Source organism: Colius striatus, chromosome Z (genome assembly GCF_028858725.1).
Source record: "Colius striatus isolate bColStr4 chromosome Z, bColStr4.1.hap1, whole genome shotgun sequence".
Taxonomy (NCBI): domain Eukaryota; kingdom Metazoa; phylum Chordata; class Aves; order Coliiformes; family Coliidae; genus Colius; species Colius striatus.
Window position 1 is genome coordinate 76,493,254 of NC_084790.1, and position 17,119 is coordinate 76,510,372.

The window sequence follows — 17,119 nt, forward strand, 5'->3', positions numbered from 1 at the left end:
AAGAAAGTGCCTGGGGAGGGGGGGATTCCTGAAGGGTGCAGGGGTGGGCGCACGCGTCTGCCGCACATGCCTCCCTGCCTGTGTGTTTGCATGTACGGTCAGAGCTTCCGGAGAGGGTGAATGAATGAGGCAATTCACTATTTCAGCATTGGCTATGGCAAGGCTTTTCCTTTAGAGGCAGGCGTGCGCCGGTGCGTGGGCTCCTGCCTGCGTATGCGCGTGGGCTCCTGCCTGCGTGTACAGGTGGGTGTCGAGGGGGCTTCGGGAGGTATTTGCCACGTCAGGGAATTCACTCCGGGGGCTGGCACGCACCCCCGCTGTGCTCGTTGCTTTGTCTGCTTGGCACAGCGTTGTGTAACTTCCGATGCCCCCACCGGATCTCCTTCCCTGGCAGAGGGGAATGCTCCGGCTGCCCTCCCTGCTTGATACTCAGGGAACATCCCTCTGGCCAAATAGGGTGATGAGGGCAGCCTTAATGTCCCCCCACTACCCGGGGATGCTGGTGCCTTTCCTCCCCACCACACAGAGGACCTGCTCTGCCAGGCACAGGGACTGGCTGCAGAAAAAAAGCCCTCATCAGCCAAAAAAACAGATGACTCATTCTCCTGGGTCTCACAAATTTATGCCCCTCTAACTAGGTCTTGCAGGGGACCTGTGAGGGACATCCACGTGCTGACATGATTCTCTGGGTTCCAGGAGCTACAGGACCTGGGCTGAGACCCAGCAACTCATCTCACACAATGCCAGGCACCCGGGGGAGAAGGCAATGAGGCCGGCAGAGCCCACTGTGCCCAGCACCTGCAGCCTGTCAGAGGTGCTGAGAGGAGAGGGGTCAGCTTTGCTGCTCCAGGAAGCAGAGGGAAGGCCAGGGCATGGGCAAGGGAGATCCGCCTGACATTTTTGTCTCTCCACCAGCAGCCGCGTTGCCATGTGGGTACTGCTGTTTCCATGCCGGTACAGCTGTTCCCATGCTGGTACTGCTGTTGCCAAGCTACGCCGAGGGTGTTGGAAGAGGATGTCAGGTGGCTTTGAGGATGAAAAGACGGGAGATGAAGCCAAGGTGATGCTGTGGCCTCAATTCCACCTCACTGCCAGCCCAGGGACCTACCAGCTCTGAGGGGCCAGTCCTGTCACTGCCTGTGGGAGCTGGTGTGGTGAGTGAGGACTCAGGGCTAGATTCCGGGCAGGTCATTGGCCTCACAGTGCTCCCCTGGTGTTGTCTGGTGCTCCCCAGGAATGGCTTGGTGCTGTCTGGCATTCTCCAGGGCTCCCTCAGCGTGGCTTGGTTCTACCCTGTCATTGTCCAGTGCTCCTTCAGCATGGCTTGGTGCTGTCCTGATATTGTCCAGTTCTCCTAGAGAATGGCTTGGTGCTACCCTGTCATTGTCCAGTGCTCCCTGGCAATGGCTTGGTGCTGCCATGGCATCGTCTGGTGCTCCCTTGGCATGGCTTGGTGCTCCCCTGGCATTGTCTGGTGCTCTCTTGGCATGGCTTGGTGCTGCCCTGGCATTGTTCAGTTCTCAGGGTGCCCTGACAGCAGCTTTGTATGTCCATGGTGGTGTTTTAGCAAATGGATTTATAAAATCAGTGAAGAAGCCAGGATTATTTGACAAGTCCTGATGAACACGTGGGCATGAAATCATGCTGAGGAATAGCTCCTTCCTTAGATTCCTCTCCTGCACCACCCTGGACCGTGGTGCTGCTCTTGTAGCCTACAGATGTTGAACTGATGGAGCTCAGCCCTTTTCCCTGAGTGTAACCCATTTCCGTGCTACATCATGGAAGTGAGACAGAGCCCTTGAAGGCACTCCTAGCTGAAAATTCTGGGGGCTTTCTGGGTTAGAAATGAGGCTCCCCTTGCAAACATCCTCCTGTGCTGGAAGACACTGAGGGCATGCAGGTTCTTCATCTCTGCTCCCCATGTGTGGAACTGCCTGCAGGCTCCCACAGCTGGATGGCTTGGGGTGTCCGTGCCCCCAGTTACGCTGCAAAAAACTTAGTGGGGAGAAGAGTTGCAATCTGCAGGTCAACAGGGCAGGGAGGCTCTTGATTTACTCTTCCCCATTCTGCTATCAACCCGTAACACACAGGGTGACCTCAGGAGATAGGTTAGTACCTTTTGAGTGTGGGAATGGCTTATGTGCTTGGGTCCCTTCCTTCCCAGGAAAAGGGACTGGTTCTAGATGATGCTGAGCCCCTGGGTCTTGTCATCCTCTCATCCTGCCTTTGATTTCTGTTGTACTTACATGAGAGCACTACATTGCCAGGCTGGGGTTCAGAAGAGATGCTACACAGTGGAGTAATTTTTCTACCTTTCTCTCCCTGCCATCAGAAATTCACCTTGTGGGCACTGAGGTGAATTCTTGCAAAGCCAGAGCCCATCCATCCCCCAGCAGCCAGCCTGACACAGTGGGGCCACAGCAAAGGAGCGTCAGAAATAGCTCCTGCAGATAACCCTCTATCCAGCTGTTGGCCGGTGGTGGGAGGGCAGTGATGAAACCTGTGCTGCACAGGCAGCTGCCGGGTGTTCTTCTATGGCAGGTCTCTGAGCCAGCACCTCGCTGTGGGGCTGGGGCTTGGGCTGGATACCTGCTTCGCTAGAAGTATTTTCTACCAAAAAGTGAGCTGGCAGCTGCCAGTCCCCCAGACCTTGTGCTGTTTCATCCCCAGCCTAGTACCCAGTGTCCCTGTGGCAGAGAGGGGGAGTGCTGCCAGAGCATCCCACTCAGCATCCACCTTCCCTCCAACCTTCCAGCTCCCCCCTCCCTCCACCCCCATGCTCCAGCCTAAATAATTCCTCCTCTGCCTGGCGGTGTGCAGACTGCTCTCCTGTCCTTCCCTTAGTCATCGCTCAGCCGAGCAAGACAGATATAGTTGTGTGCAGCTCCTCACGGATCAGTCACTCCAGCCCCCAGATTGTTTCTCTACTGGGTCGCGGGGTGCCCCGTGCTGAACACGAGGTGCCGCCCCCTTTGCTACCCACACTGTCACTGCCATTGTCCCCAGCCCCCTGCCTGGGGAGCACACGGCCACATCAGTGCCATGTGGGGTGGCAGGTGACCCAGAGGGCTCCACGTCCCTGGCCAGCTGCGGGCTGGTGCTTCTGCCTGTGCCAAGGACGGTGATGGCTTTCTGGGGTGGCTTGGATCCAAATCCCTGCTTTCCAGGTACCCTGGCTGCTTTCCTCCTTCCTTGGCAAGCCGGGAAACACTACTTCTTGGCCCCGTGGGGCTCCCAGATTAGTCCTGGACTGATGCCTTGTTACTGATGTTTCCATGAGGTGCCTGGACACGGGGGTGTGGAAACGCAGAGGAGACTGTGTACTCTGCCTTTCAGGTCCAGAGGTGCATCCTGCCCGGGTGCGCAGCGCACTTGCGGTGTAAGAACGGACGCTGTGCTACCCAGAGGGACCGTCGGCATCTCCTCTGACACCAGCCTCGGGGCTTGGACGGGAAGGCGCGTCCTGCCCTTTGCCGAATCTCAAACCGTTTCCCTCTCCCACTATTTACGCAGCCGGTGCACCTCCCCACACCAGCCCCGGTGCTGGGTAACATATTGCTTCGGGGCCGGTGGGCTGCTGGCTGCTGCGGTGAGGGGAACAGGGCACGGGAGCCCAGGGCTGCGGCCACCTTCTAGACCCACTGCAAGGCCGCCGCAGTAGCGCAGGGAGGCACGGAGGGAGGCACCCAGGGCTTATGCTGTTGATGCATGTCCTGGCACGGAGGCAGGAGAAGACCCGGACACCCTGCCCGGGTGCTGCGTGGGTTGCCGGGATGAGTCACAGCAAAGCTGCTGCGGGGAGCAAGCTCGGCCCCACGCCATGGCCCCCGTCCCCAGTCCCAAGGCTGCTTCTGCACCCCTCGCACCATGCAGGTAGCCCGTGTCCCCACGCACAACCGTGCTGCGGGGAGGAAAGCGGCAGCGAGGAACAGGAGGTGGCGTCTGGCAGCCCCGCGCTGTGTCAGGGGCACCGATCCGGGGGTGCGGGCGCGGCGGGAGCCGGTGGCACGGCACACCGACGGGAAGCCCCACACGGCCCCGGGCGTGGGCTCCCCACCTCCGGCAGGGACACACCACCTCCGGCACGGAGCGCCCGCGGGCTGCGTCCTCTCGGGACAGGTCGTCCTGCTGCTCCTGGCAGCGCTGGCGTGGAGGACTCCAGTTCCTCACTCGGATCTCATTCGATACCCTCCGGCTCCAGCGGGTGCTGGTGGGCAGGACTGTCCCTACGCCTGCCACCATGCCCGGTGCTTGGCTGCATTTCCATCACCTCTTTTCCTAATTTCCATCACCTCTCCCTGCGGGCAGACCCTGCGGCTGCTGAGGGGGGTGCAGTGGCTCCGCGCAGAGGACAGTGTGCCCAGGACTCCTGCTAGGGGACACAGAGAGGAGGAGGAGGGTTCCAGTCCATCCCGTGGGGAGCGGTGAAGGAGCCTTCCCTCTTCTCCAAGGCCCAGAGTCTCCTAGCTCCTGGGTGCTGCAGAGGAAGGAGCCCACCCAAGACTGCAGTGGCCCACCACTCACCTCCCACGGGCACAGAAGTGTGAATGAGGAGAGTGTTATGGGGTAGAGATCGGACCCAGACGTGGATTTGGGGCAGGAGGAGAAGAGGGTGAGAAGCCACCCTACAAACTGGTTTCAGCACACTGAAACGTGTCCCTGCATCATCCCTCGTCTCTGCCTGCTCTGGGACCGTCTGCTGGGCATGAGGACGGAGGCATGGCCGAGGGAGTGATGTCAGCCCCTCCGCGCCATCGGGACGGCCTGGTGGCAGGCTCTCGTGCCTCCGCCGTGCCGTGCCGTGCCGTGCCGTCCCGTGCCGTGCCGTGCCGTGCCGTGCCGTGCCGTGCCGTGCCGTGCCGTGCCGTGCCGTGCCCGCATGCCGGCGCGGTGCCGGGGACGCTGCGCAGTGTGCGGGACCGAGCGCGGCACAGCGGACTCTCGGCCCGGCTCGGCTCAGTGGCGACACCCGGTGGCCACCTCCCGGAGAGGAGGGACCCTCGCTTCTCACGGGCCCTCGCCCCGCCTCCCTAGCTCCCCTCGCTCTCCCGTCTGCCCAGAGATCTCCCCAGAGGGCCCTCGTCCCTCTAGGGACCCTTTCTCGGTGTGCACGGGTTCAGTTCTGCGTGATCTGACATCCTTGTCCCAGCTGTGTGTCCCAAATCCCCTTGGCTTCCCCCACTGCTCACACCTGGCGGAGATGCCCTGCTGTGTGTGTTCGCTCTGGCCTGGGAGGGGAAGGACAGTCGGCATTGGCTCCAGGAGCTGTGGCTGCTGCTGTCACTGTCACATGCTGCCCAGAGAGATCCACTTTCCTGCCCTGAGACCCTGGCTGGTCCTGTGGCGGTGATGGAATGGGACTCATGACATCTTCATAAGTACCACGGCACATGGTGACACTGTCTCAGCCCTCCTGTCTCCCCACACATGTCCCCAAGGATCAACTAGCTCTGGTGCAAGACATACTGGTGTCATCAGAGGATTCTGGAGCAGGAGGAGAATAAGGTGACAAACCACCTTTCAAAATGATTTCTGGGCTCTAAAATGAGTCCCTGATGTGCCTCCTCCCTTCCTGCTCTGTGGCCGTTGCCTGGGCACGGGGATGGAGGCACAGCCAAGGCAGTGATGCCAGCCCCTCCAACCCAGAGGTTTTGGAGTGAGTGGCAGCCCTGTGCAATGTCTGTGCACCCCAGCGGAGGGTACAGCGTCCACACAGAGCCGGGCACACGGATTCCCGTGGGACGACGAGCCACCCTGGTGCTCCAGTCCCTTTGCAGTGCCAGGACTGCTTGAGTGAATGGTGAGCCGTGGCCTGACGTCCTGCAAAAGGTAACACAAAAACTGGATGTGTCCCTGAGGAGCCCATATACCCCTGCTATACTCCTGGCCCCAGGCTGGGTGATGCTAGGTGAGAGCCTCGGGGCTGTGAACTCCCACTGAGGAACAGCCCCACAGAGAGCACAGCACCCACTGTGTGGCACCTGTGGGCAGGTCACGGGCCTGGCACAGCAGGGCTGTGTGTGGGCTGCGTGGACACCATCACTGTTGGATATCCTTCTTTGCAGGGCCTGGGCTGGGGTAGTGGCACCTGCACCAGCCTTAAATCCCACATGAGCATCCTGATCCTGTGTTTTGGGGCTTCTGGGGCTTTTGGTGGGGAGGTTTGCACCAGCACTCAGTCAGGGATTGGCACCAGCATTCAGGGGGATTCAAGGAGAGGTTTGCTCCAGTGTTTAGTGAGAAGGCTGCGCAAGGATTTCTGCAGAGGTGGTGAGGAGGTTCACACCAGCATTTGGAAGTGTGATACGCAGGCCGTGGAGGCTTTCTGGGGACAGGATCTCTGAGGCCACCAGCCCTGGAGGAGCAGGTGACAGCTAAGACATGCCGTGTCACCACCTTGCCCCTTCCTTTGTCATGTCCTCCCATGTCTGCTCAGACCTTGATGCTGCCTATGCAGAGGCACAGCTGTCTGGGGAACACTGCCTCGTGGTGAGTGTTTGCTACGCAAGTGCTGGTGCCACAGCAGTGGGAGCACAGCCCTGTGGGACGTTGGCTAGCCTGGCCACCTGTGGCCCTAGATAGGCAGCTCCATGGGCACACCAGCTACCTGTGTGCCCTGGCAGGAATGCCAGCCTGCTGCAAGGGGCTGGCAGAGAGAGCCCTGTCCCCAGAGCTTGGTGTGGAGTGGGGCTGAGGCAGGGTCTGGGGCACTTCTGCTCTCCCAACTTGGAACTTGTGAGGCACTCAGAGCATGGGTTTGGGGTGCTGGCAGTGGGTGCTTCACCTCCAGGGTCCCCAGCAGCTGTGCTCTGCTACAGCTTGCTCAATAACACACCAATTAACACCATCTCCCCAGGCAAAGTCTTCCCTGGGGCTTTAAGAGCAGTGCTCATGGCATTGCCCACCCCCCAGCATCCTGGCTCCAGGCATATAATCCACAGCACTCCTCCTTCCTCTGCGTGCCCATCCTCTTCCACAAGGTGATGCATACTTCTCCTTGAGCTTCCACAGCTAATCACACTTTTGGGGCCTGAAACTCTTGCTGAATTCTCTGAGAGGGCCAGATGGACATCACTGCTGTGCTCTGGGTGCAATGGAAGCCCACTGCAGCCATGGGAATAGGCTAAAATACCCAAGTCCAGCTTTTAGCATCAAGCTCTGTGTCTTTGCAGACCCTACAAATGCTTCCAGGGCAGCGGACCCCTCCTAATGCTTCCCCAGATCCACCCCCCTAGCCCTGTTCCCCTCACTGCAGGCACGCTGTGAGGAAAGCCCCCTAGACAGGTTGAGCCCCCTTTGCCAGCAGTCCTGATTCCCCAGATGACATGCCACCAGCAACAGCCACAGCTTTTCTCGGGAGCTCTGTGGATGTGGTTACATTGTCAGAGCCTCCAGCCATGGGGACCGCTCCCCATGCACCTCCTCCTGGGGACCCTTGGTCTCTGGGGGTTATAATAGGAGAGGGCAGTTGTGGGGCCAGCCAGGCACTCTCCCCATTGTTTGCTTTTCCGATGAGGCATGAGACACTCAGAGTTTGAAGAGTCCTAGATGCAGCCCCTGGCTTCTTCCCATCACTGCCGTGGGATACTCTGGGCACACAAGGCCAAGACTGCCTGATGGGACAAGGCCAGGGACCAAGGCCAGGGCAGGATGTTAAACACAACGGGCAGCCGTGGGGTCCCCAGAAATCCCTGAGGATAAGTCAAAACCCCCCTACAAGCGCACCGTCCGGAGGCTAGTTGGACACAGCTGTTTAATGGACGCTTCTCAGTACAGAGAGGGTGTTGTGACCCATGCACCCACGGCCACCACCTTGCCACGGCCATGTCTCTGGCCCCATCTCTGACCTGGCATCCGAAATATCCCCATTGGTCTGGCACGTAAGGGTGGTAGAGGAAGAGGTCATGGCACTGGTGTGCCTCCTAGTTTTGCAGTGGCAAGAGTTCCTGGAGAGGGAACCTGTGCCCTGGTGGGGGAAGGGGGCTGAGCGGGATGGTGAACCCCTGGTCTGTGCACACCCCGGGGGCAGTTCCAGGCAAGGAGAGGCTGAGGGCATTGCGGGGAAGGGGTCGGAGGGGCAGCGGGCACCTGCTGGGGCTGCTGTGAGACCTGGACATCCCAACCCTGGCATGCATGGGGTGAGGTTTCCAGAGTCCCTGCAGACTGGGGTACATTCATCCACCTTTAGGGCTGCTGGGCCTCAATCCATCTGGCACCCTGTGGGGCTCCGGACTCTGCCCCCAGTGAGGTGAGGATGCCCGCTCACTATGCCGGGGAATGGGTGGGAGTGAGTGGGGCTGGCATGGAACTGGAATGCTGAGTGGGGTGAGAGCGTCCTGTGTGACAGGAGGGGACGAGGGATGCAGGGGAGTGCTCCTGTCCATCTGCACTTGCCCTTCTACCCCCGTGAGTGCTTTCTGTTGGCATGAAGTGGGTGGTCCCCACCAGGGCAGGGTAGAGCCGTGCTGGGAAATACTCTATCAGACACATGGCCATGAGTGTGAGTGCAAGGATGGATGTACTGGGCTCCTGCCCCTGTTGGAGCCAAGCACAGATGCCAAAGGGGCCAGGTGGGGGTCGGCCACATCCTCCCTCCAAGGATTCACTGTGCGGATGACCTGAGCTGCTGTTGCTGCAGACCCCTGGCTGCTGCTGCCTGGGGCGCACAGGCTCAGTCATGCAGCCCCACACTGCTGCAGGCAGGTGTGGGCACATGGATGCTCTGCCCTTGCCCCATAACTACCCACGCCTGGCTCCACTCTGCCTGTGGGTCCCTAGGGACACAGGTCCCCAGTAGCTCTGGGTGCCAGGGGGTCAGGGGGTGCTGTGGGGCTGGAGGGGTCATATTCCCTGCCTCCTGTGCCTCACAGCATCCCCGGCACTGGGCTTCTCCCCACAGCAGGTCTGTAGGATCATCCCCTGTGCCCCACAGCATCCCCAGCACTGAACCCCTCCCCATAGCAGACCCTGTGAGATCATGCCCTGTACTCCATGGCATCCCCAGGCACTAAACCCCTCCCACAGCAGTCTCGGTGGGATCACCCCAAGCCGCTGGCACACAAAACCCGTGACATCCCGTCCCATAGAGGGGCTGTGCGATCACCCCTGAGCCCCTGTGACATCCCCTCCCACAGTGGAACCCTTGGGATCACCCCTCACCCCAGCACACACCGCCCCGTGACATCCCCTCACCCTCACCCTGAGCCCGGCACACAGCTCCCCGTGACATCCCCTCACCCTCACCCTGAGCCCGGCACACAGCTCCCTGTGACATCCCCTCACCCTGAGCCCGGCACACACCGCCCCGTGACATCCCCTCACCCTCACCCTGAGCCCGGCACACAGCTCCCTGTGACATCCCCTCACCCTGAGCCCGGCACACAGCTCCCCGTGACATCCCCTCACCCTGAGCCCGGCACACACCGCCCCGTGACATCCCCTCACCCTGAGCCCGGCACACAGCTCCCTGTGACATCCCCTCACCCTCACTCTGAGCCCGGCACACAGCTCCCTGTGACATCCCCTCACCCTCACTCTGAGCCCGGCACACAGCTCCCTGTGACATCCCCTCACCCTCACCCTGAGCCCGGCACACAGCTCCCTGTGACATCCCCTCACCCTCACCCTGAGCCCGGCACACAGCTCCCTGTGACATCCCCTCACCCTCACCCTGAGCCCGGCACACAGCTCCCTGTGACATCCCCTCACCCTGAGCCCAGCACACAGCTCCCTGTGACATCCCCTCACCCTGAGCCCGGCACACAGCTCCCTGTGACATCCCCTCACCCTGAGCCCGGCACACAGCTCCCTGTGACATCCCCTCACCCTGAGCCCGGCACACAGCTCCCTGTGACATCCCCTCACCCTGAGCCCAGCACACACCGCCCCGTGACATCCCCTCACCCTGAGCCCGGCACACAGCTCCCTGTGACATCCCCTCACCCTGAGCCCGGCACACAGCTCCCTGTGACATCCCCTCACCCTCACCCTGAGCCCGGCACACAGCTCCCTGTGACATCCCCTCACCCTGAGCCCGGCACACAGCTCCCTGTGACATCCCCTCACCCTGAGCCCGGCACACACCGCCCCGTGACATCCCCTCACCCTGAGCCCGGCACACAGCTCCCCATGACATCCCCTCACCCTGAGCCCGGCACACAGCTCCCCATGACATCCCCTCACCCTGAGCCCGGCACACAGCTCCCTGTGACATCCCCTCACCCTGAGCCCGGCACACAGCTCCCCGTGACATCCCCTCACCCTGAGCCCGGCACACAGCTCCCCATGACATCCCCTCACCCTCACCCTGAGCCCGGTACACAGCTCCCTGTGACATCCCCTCACCCTGAGCCCGGCACACAGCTCCCCATGACATCCCCTCACCCTGAGCCCGGCACACAGCTCCCTGTGACATCCCCTCACCCTGAGCCCGGCACACAGCTCCCTGTGACATCCCCTCACCCTGAGCCCGGCACACAGCTCCCCGTGACATCCCCTCACCCTCACCCTGAGCCCGGTACACAGCTCCCTGTGACATCCCCTCACCCTGAGCCCGGCACACAGCTCCCTGTGACATCCCCTCACCCTCACCCTGAGCCTGGCACACACCGCCCCGTGACATCCCCTCACCCTGAGCCCGGCACACACCGCCCCGTGACATCCCCTCACCCTGAGCCCGGCACACACCGCCCCGTGACATCCCCTCACCCTGAGCCCGGCACACACCGCCCCGTGACATCCCCTCACCCTGAGCCCAGCACACAGCTCCCCGTGACATCCCCTCACCCTGAGCCCGGCACACAGCTCCCCGTGACATCCCCTCACCCTGAGCCCAGCACACACCGCCCCGTGACATCCCCTCACCCTGAGCCCGGCACACAGCTCCCTGTGACATCCCCTCACCCTGAGCCCGGCACACACCGCCCCGTGACATCCCCTCACCCTGAGCCCGGCACACACCGCCCCGTGACATCCCCTCACCCTCACCCTGAGCCCAGCACACAGCTCCCCGTGACATCCCCTCACCCTCACCCTGAGCCCGGCACACACCGCCCCGTGACATCCCCTCACCCTGAGCCCGGCACACACCGCCCCGTGACATCCCCTCACCCTCACCCTGAGCCCGGCACACAGCTCCCTGTGACATCCCCTCACCCTGAGCCCGGCACACAGCTCCCTGTGACATCCCCTCACCCTGAGCCCGGCACACACCGCCCCGTGACATCCCCTCACCCTGAGCCCGGCACACACCGCCCCGTGACATCCCCTCCCACAGCGGACCCTGTGGGCCGTAGGGCAGTGCGACCTCTCCCCACGCAGTCCCCGCTCCCCCCGCCCCGGTCGGAGGCCCCCGGTCCCCACCCCGTCCTGGCAGCCGATCCGGAGCGCAGGCAGGGGGGGGCGGCGCTACGGCGGCGGCTGCAGGTGGAGCGCGGCGCTGTTGGGCCGCGCCGCCAGGATGAACGCCGCGTTCTCCCGCAGGAAGCCGGGCCAGTCGACGCGCCTGCGGGGCACACGCGGGCTCAGCGCCGCGCCCGCGCCCGCGCCCGCCCCTCCCCGCCGGGCCGGCCCCCGCCTTCCCCCGGCCCCCGGCCCCGCCGTCTCACCGCGCCGCCTCCCGCTCCGCCGCCGGCGGGGTCCGTTCCCGGCTGCGCCCGCTGCCGCTGCTGCCGGGGCTGCGCTCCGACATGGGGCCCACGTGGCTGATGCTGCGGGGCGGGGGGAGGAGGGTGTCCTTCGTGCCCCATCCCCGCGCCCCCAATGGCGGCGGGGGCGGGGAGCGGGCGCCCGGGGACAGGAGGAGGCGGTGGGAAGAAGTGTGGGGGGAAGCCATTTGCACGACCCTTCGGTGAGTGCTGGGACTGCGGTGGGAGACCTGGCACGGATATCCCTTTCCCCCCGCAAGGATGTCACCCCCACCCCAGGGATGTGATTCCCATCCCAGGGATGTCGCCCCCTGCAAGGATGTCACCCTCACCCCAGCGATGTCGCCCCCTGCAGGGATATCACCCCCACCCCAGGGAGGTCACCCCCCTGCAAGGATGTCACCCCCACCCCAGGGATGTGATTCCCACCCCAGGGATGTCGCCCCCTGCAAGGATGTCACCCCCACCCCAGGGATGTCGGCCCCTGCAGGGATATCACCCCCACCCCAGGGATGTGATTCCCACCCCAGCGATGTCGCCCCCTGCAGGGATATCACCCCCACCCCAGGGATGTCACCCCCCTGCAAGGATGTCACCCCCACCCCAGCGATGTCGCCCCCTGCAGGGATATCACCCCCACCCCAGGGATGTCACCCCCTGCAAGGATATCACCCCGCCCCAGGGATGTGATTCCCACCCCAGGGATGTCACCCCCTGCAAGGATATCACCCCACCCCAGGGATGTGATTCCCACCCCAGGGATGTCACCCCCCTGCAAGGATATCACCCCACCCCAGGGATGTGATTCCCACCCCAGCGATGTCGCCCCCTGCAGGGATATCACCCCCACCCCAGGGAGGTCACCCCCCTGCAAGGATGTCACCCCCACCCCAGGGATGTCACCCCCTGCGAGGATATCACCCCACCCCAAGGATGTGATTCCCACCCCATTGATGTCACCCGCCTGCAAGGATGTCACCCCCACCCCAGGGATGTCATGCTGTACACCACCCATCCATACCTGACGTTGCAGGATGAGGTCTCCTTCTGGTGCTTGCGGAACCAGGCATGCCGGGCCCGGAGGCACTCACCCTCCCCAATGAAGCCGTCGTTGTCTTGGTCCAGGGCCAGGAAGGCCTCCCGTGCCCGCTCCCGCTCCTTGGCCGTCAGCAGCCGCAGCAGGGCGTTCTGGGGGGGCAGAGAGGGGAAGGGGAGACCTCACCCCATGGGAATTCCCTCATGCCCTGTGCTTTGAGGGTCTCACACCTTGGCTGCCACAGCCACGAGTGCTGGCGCTGAGACCAGGAGCCGTAGCTATTGTGTGGCAGCTGAAGGAGCCAGCCCTGGGTCCTGTGGTTATGGGTGCTTGTTGTAGGATGTGGCTTTGGCTGCCTTAGCCATGGGTGCTGGCTGTGGGAGCCAACCCTGGGTGCTGTGGCCATACCTGTGGCCGCAGTTTCTGCAGCAACTGGATGGACTCGTGGGAGAGGAAGTCGTGCCACTCAACGTGCCCCTTTTTGTCAGGGTCCAGGGCAGAGAACTGCAGGGTTGCCTGCTCTTCCTGCGCCTCGGCCATGGGCCGCTCGAACTGCTGCTTGTGCACCATGTGCTTGTAGTGCAGGAAGTCATCCAGGGTCAGGCAGGTCTCTGCAGAGCACAGATGGGCTGTGGGGCACCCAGGGAAGGGGGAACCCTCCTCCCCAACCTCTTCCCGCAACCCTCCAGGACCCGCTGCGGGAAGAGTCAGCACCTGGAATGATCTTGCAGTGCCGCAGGGTCTCCATCAGACTGTACATCTCTTCCTCAGTCAGCAGGAGGTTGAGGTTGTCCTGTGTGGGGGGCAGAGAGGAGGCGTGGGGCAAAGGCACGGGGTGGGATGGGCATGCAGAGAGAGAGGGACCTGTGTCATGCAGGGGAGTGTCTGTAGTGTGGGCTTTGGGTACTGTCTCGTCTCTGCTGTGGCTCCTCACACACCCGATGGTACGTCCGCTGGTGTCATGTCTCTGGGGTGCTGGGGTCTGGCTGCTAGGGTGGGGGGTGGTAAAGGACCATCCCCTGTCCCCTGGCTGCTCCCCATCAGGCTGATCTCCATCAGCCAGGGAGTAGCAGGTCTCCCAAGGCCCCAAACTGGGCTGTGATGTGGGATTGGCCCCTGCTCCCAGTAAGGAATGACAGGACAAGTGGAAATGGGCTCAAAGTGGGCCAGGGGAGGTTTAGATTGGACAATATTAAGAACTTTCTGAGTGAGAAGGTCATTAGGCAGTGGCACAGGCTGACCAGGGAGATGGTGGAGTCCCCGTCTCTGGAGAGATTTCAGAGCTGTGCAGCTGAGGTGCCGAGGGACGTGGTTGAGTGGTCGGCTTGGCAGTGTTGAGTGAGTGGTTGGACTTGGTGATCTTAAAGGTCTCTTCCAATTGAAATGATTCTAATGACTCTCTGACCCTGCTTGTGCCAGTTGCTTGCACCTGCCACCCCGCAGAAGCCCAGTGTTCTCCCCCCAGGCACTCACGCAGTAGTAGCAGCTCCATCCTGTCTCGGTGTGCGCCGTCTCCGTCACCTCCACAGCGCTGTCGTCCTGCAGGTAGCCCATACGGCGCAGACAGCCGTCGTGGTACACCCGGCTGCACACGCGGCACGGGAAGAGGCTCTCGGCCGTCCACACCTCGCAGATCTCACACATCTCATCGTTGAGGACCTGGGGGGCGACGGGCAGCGGCTCAGAGGGGCGACATGGGCAGGGGGGCTGGCTTCTCAAGGTAGGGGTTGGCGTGGTGCTTGGCAGGCGGCAACAGATGTCATGGGGCAGAGGAGATAAGGAGGTGGGACTGTGTGGGGCTGGCAGCAGGTGGGTGTTGGGGCCACATGGGTCGTGGCTAGTGGGCTTAACGGAGCACAGACGGACTCATGGGGGTGAAGGGAGGGTGAATGTGTCCAGCTGTAGGGTCAGTGGGGCTGTGTGTTTGGTTGTAGGCTCTCTGGGATGCAGCGTGGTAGGTGTGGGTGGTGGCGCCATGGGGTGGCTGGTCCTTGGGTGGCAGTGTGGGCGGGTGGTGTGCTGATGGGTGGGCTGGCCGAGGGAAGGTGCGGACGGATAAGCTGTGAGGCTGTGGGTGGGCTGGGGTGAAGGCTTGTGTGGGTGGGTGGGTGGGTGGGTTGGGATGTGGTGGGCAATGGGTGTGCTGTAGGACTGGGGGCACGGGGGAAGGTGTTGGGTTGTGAGCTCTAGAGGTCAGAGGTGCGGCTGGACACAGGGCTGAGTCGCAGGCTGCCTGGCTGCAGGCTGACAAACATGGAGACGAGACCATCATCTCTCTCCCCCAAAGCTGGAGATGCTGGTGTCTGATGTGACCCCTCTGGGACACCTCAGGGACTCTGGGGCACATCTGACCAGCGGCTCCCTCCTCCCTGCCTGGCATCTCCGGCTGCTTGATGGGCACTGGCCACGCTTCCACGCCATGGGGGTCCCCCTGTACGCCTCCAGCCCCCTTCCCGTGCCCATCCCTCCCTCCCCGTCCCCAGCTCCATCCTCTCGCCTGCTCCCGCTGCTCCAGGCTGATGTCCGGGGGCTCGTCGTCGTGCAGCTCGCGCTTGGGACGGATGAAGGCGGGCGGCGTGAACCTGTTGGCTCGGTCAAACTCCTCGGGCTCCAGGCCACGGCCGTCCCGCAGCCGCTCCCAGGCCGCCTTGGCGGCACTGCTCTCCTCCGGCTGGGATGGTCCCGCCGAGGGCTCCTCGTCCCCCTCCTGCACCGCCTGCTCCAGCGTGCCCCGGCGCCCGGCCCCCGCCTCCGCACGCCGCCGCGACGATGGCTGCTCCCGCAGCCCGTCCTTGAAGGCCGACACAGCCAAGCTGACCTTCTGCACCTTCTCCACCGTCTGCCGCCTGGACATCAGCACCCCCATGGCTCTGCGGGGGGGGGAAGGAGGGGGCCCGGTGCTAAGGCCTTGGGGTGTGGGTGCTGCTCCCCACCCCTGAACCGTGGCCCTGGCCCCACAGAGGTGTCCCAGTTGCTTTCCCACAGCTGTGTGGGGAGCAGCGCAGGGCAGGGCTCCTGGGCAAGCCGGTGCTGGGGTCGTCTGTGGTGGCCATGGGGAGACAGACCTGAAGCCACCTGGAGATCTGGCCTTGAAGTACCTGAGCACTGATGAGGGAGCAGGGCAGCAAATGGGGAGCTGGTCTGGGGTCACCCTGACTCACTTATCCCTGCTCTGTAGACTCCAGCTTCACAGGAGACACATCCAGGCCCTTCCCATGCCAGGCCAGTAAATCCCAGTGGGGCTGGGACTGGCTGTAGCCCTGCCCTTTCCGTGTATCTCCTTTATGCCTTTTTGGCCAGCCAGGAATAAGAAGTGTCCTCCCTGCAGCTCTGCTCATGGCTGGGTCATAGCAGAGCTGATGCCGTGTCTCCCACCTTCCCCAAGTTTCCATTCAGCCCCAGGTCTCTCTCACGCAGGTGTGTGTGTGGGTGCTGCTGCCCTGATCGCTGGGCATCCCGCATCCTGCCAGATACCGCACAGGAAGGCTGGGCAACTGTGAGGGGCTTGTGTGGGTGTGAGAGGGAAGGGGAGCAGTGCACAGCTCTGGGGCATGTAGGTCCCAAGGGAGAGATTTGGCTGCAGGACTGAGGGGACATCATCTAAGAGCAAAACAAAGAGGGCAACAGCAGCAGCATAGCAGGTTGGGCACAGTCTCAATGAGCTGAAGCTGGTGAGAAGCAGGATTATGTCTCCATCAATGTAGGGCAGAGCGTCGTGTGCATCCTGGCACCTCTCCCGTACCCCTGTGGAGTTGTGTTCTGGAAGATGCTGCAGCCAAGACACCCTCACAACTGGTGTCCAGGGACCAGGAGGCAGCACTGGCTGCCTGTGCAAGGTTGGGGGGACATCATAGCAGCCGTTTCCCAGGCTGGGCTGTCACAGGGGTGTGCGCCGAGCGGGGGGAGCGTACCGGCAGGCAGCACCCAAACACGCACGTGCCTCGCCACCCCCCCCCCGCCACGCGGGACCATCTGCCCGCGGGTTCCCACGCGCAGGGCTGGCTGCGACACGCGTGGGCCCCGTCCCGCGCCGCGGGGTCCTGGCGGCCGGCGCACGCGTGGGCAGCGGCTCCCTGCACCCCTGGGCCCCCCGCCTGCAGCTCCTGGCGCTTTGCAAGGGTGGGAGCGGGGAAGAGGTGCGGGCGTGTGCGGGTAACGTGTCCAAGCCACAGCAGCAGCGTGCCCGCGGATGTGGCGGCAGGAAGGCAGGCACTCGGACGTCTCTGCCTCTTCCCTGTGCTCCCGTCCCCTTCCCTGGGGGCTCTCGGGATCCTGTCAGCCGTGGGAAGGGTCAGCTCTGCTACTGGGCAGCGCTAGGGCTCGGCCTGCAAGCCAGTGAGCAGGGAGAGCCTCTCCCCACCCCTTTTCATCCTTCCATCAGCGAGCATGGACCAGATCCTGGCCTTGTCCTGCCTCAGGCTTGAGTAGAAGCAGGGAG

The 17,119-nt window shown here is 62.9% G+C and overlaps 1 protein-coding gene across 1 annotated transcript; it reads right to left on the reverse strand.

Annotated features, from left to right (window-relative positions):
* Nucleotides 1-11,406: 11,406 nt before the first annotated feature.
* On the reverse strand, nt 11,407-15,547 carry PHF24 (PHD finger protein 24). The gene is made up of 7 exons (XM_062019082.1): nt 15,179-15,547; nt 14,155-14,340; nt 13,396-13,474; nt 13,090-13,292; nt 12,667-12,833; nt 11,607-11,708; nt 11,407-11,503 (listed from the first exon to the last, which is right to left on the reverse strand). Exons 1-7 carry the CDS (start codon nt 15,545-15,547, stop codon nt 11,407-11,409), a joined length of 1,203 nt encoding a protein of 400 aa, XP_061875066.1.
* Between the last annotated feature and the right edge of the window lie 1,572 nt (nt 15,548-17,119).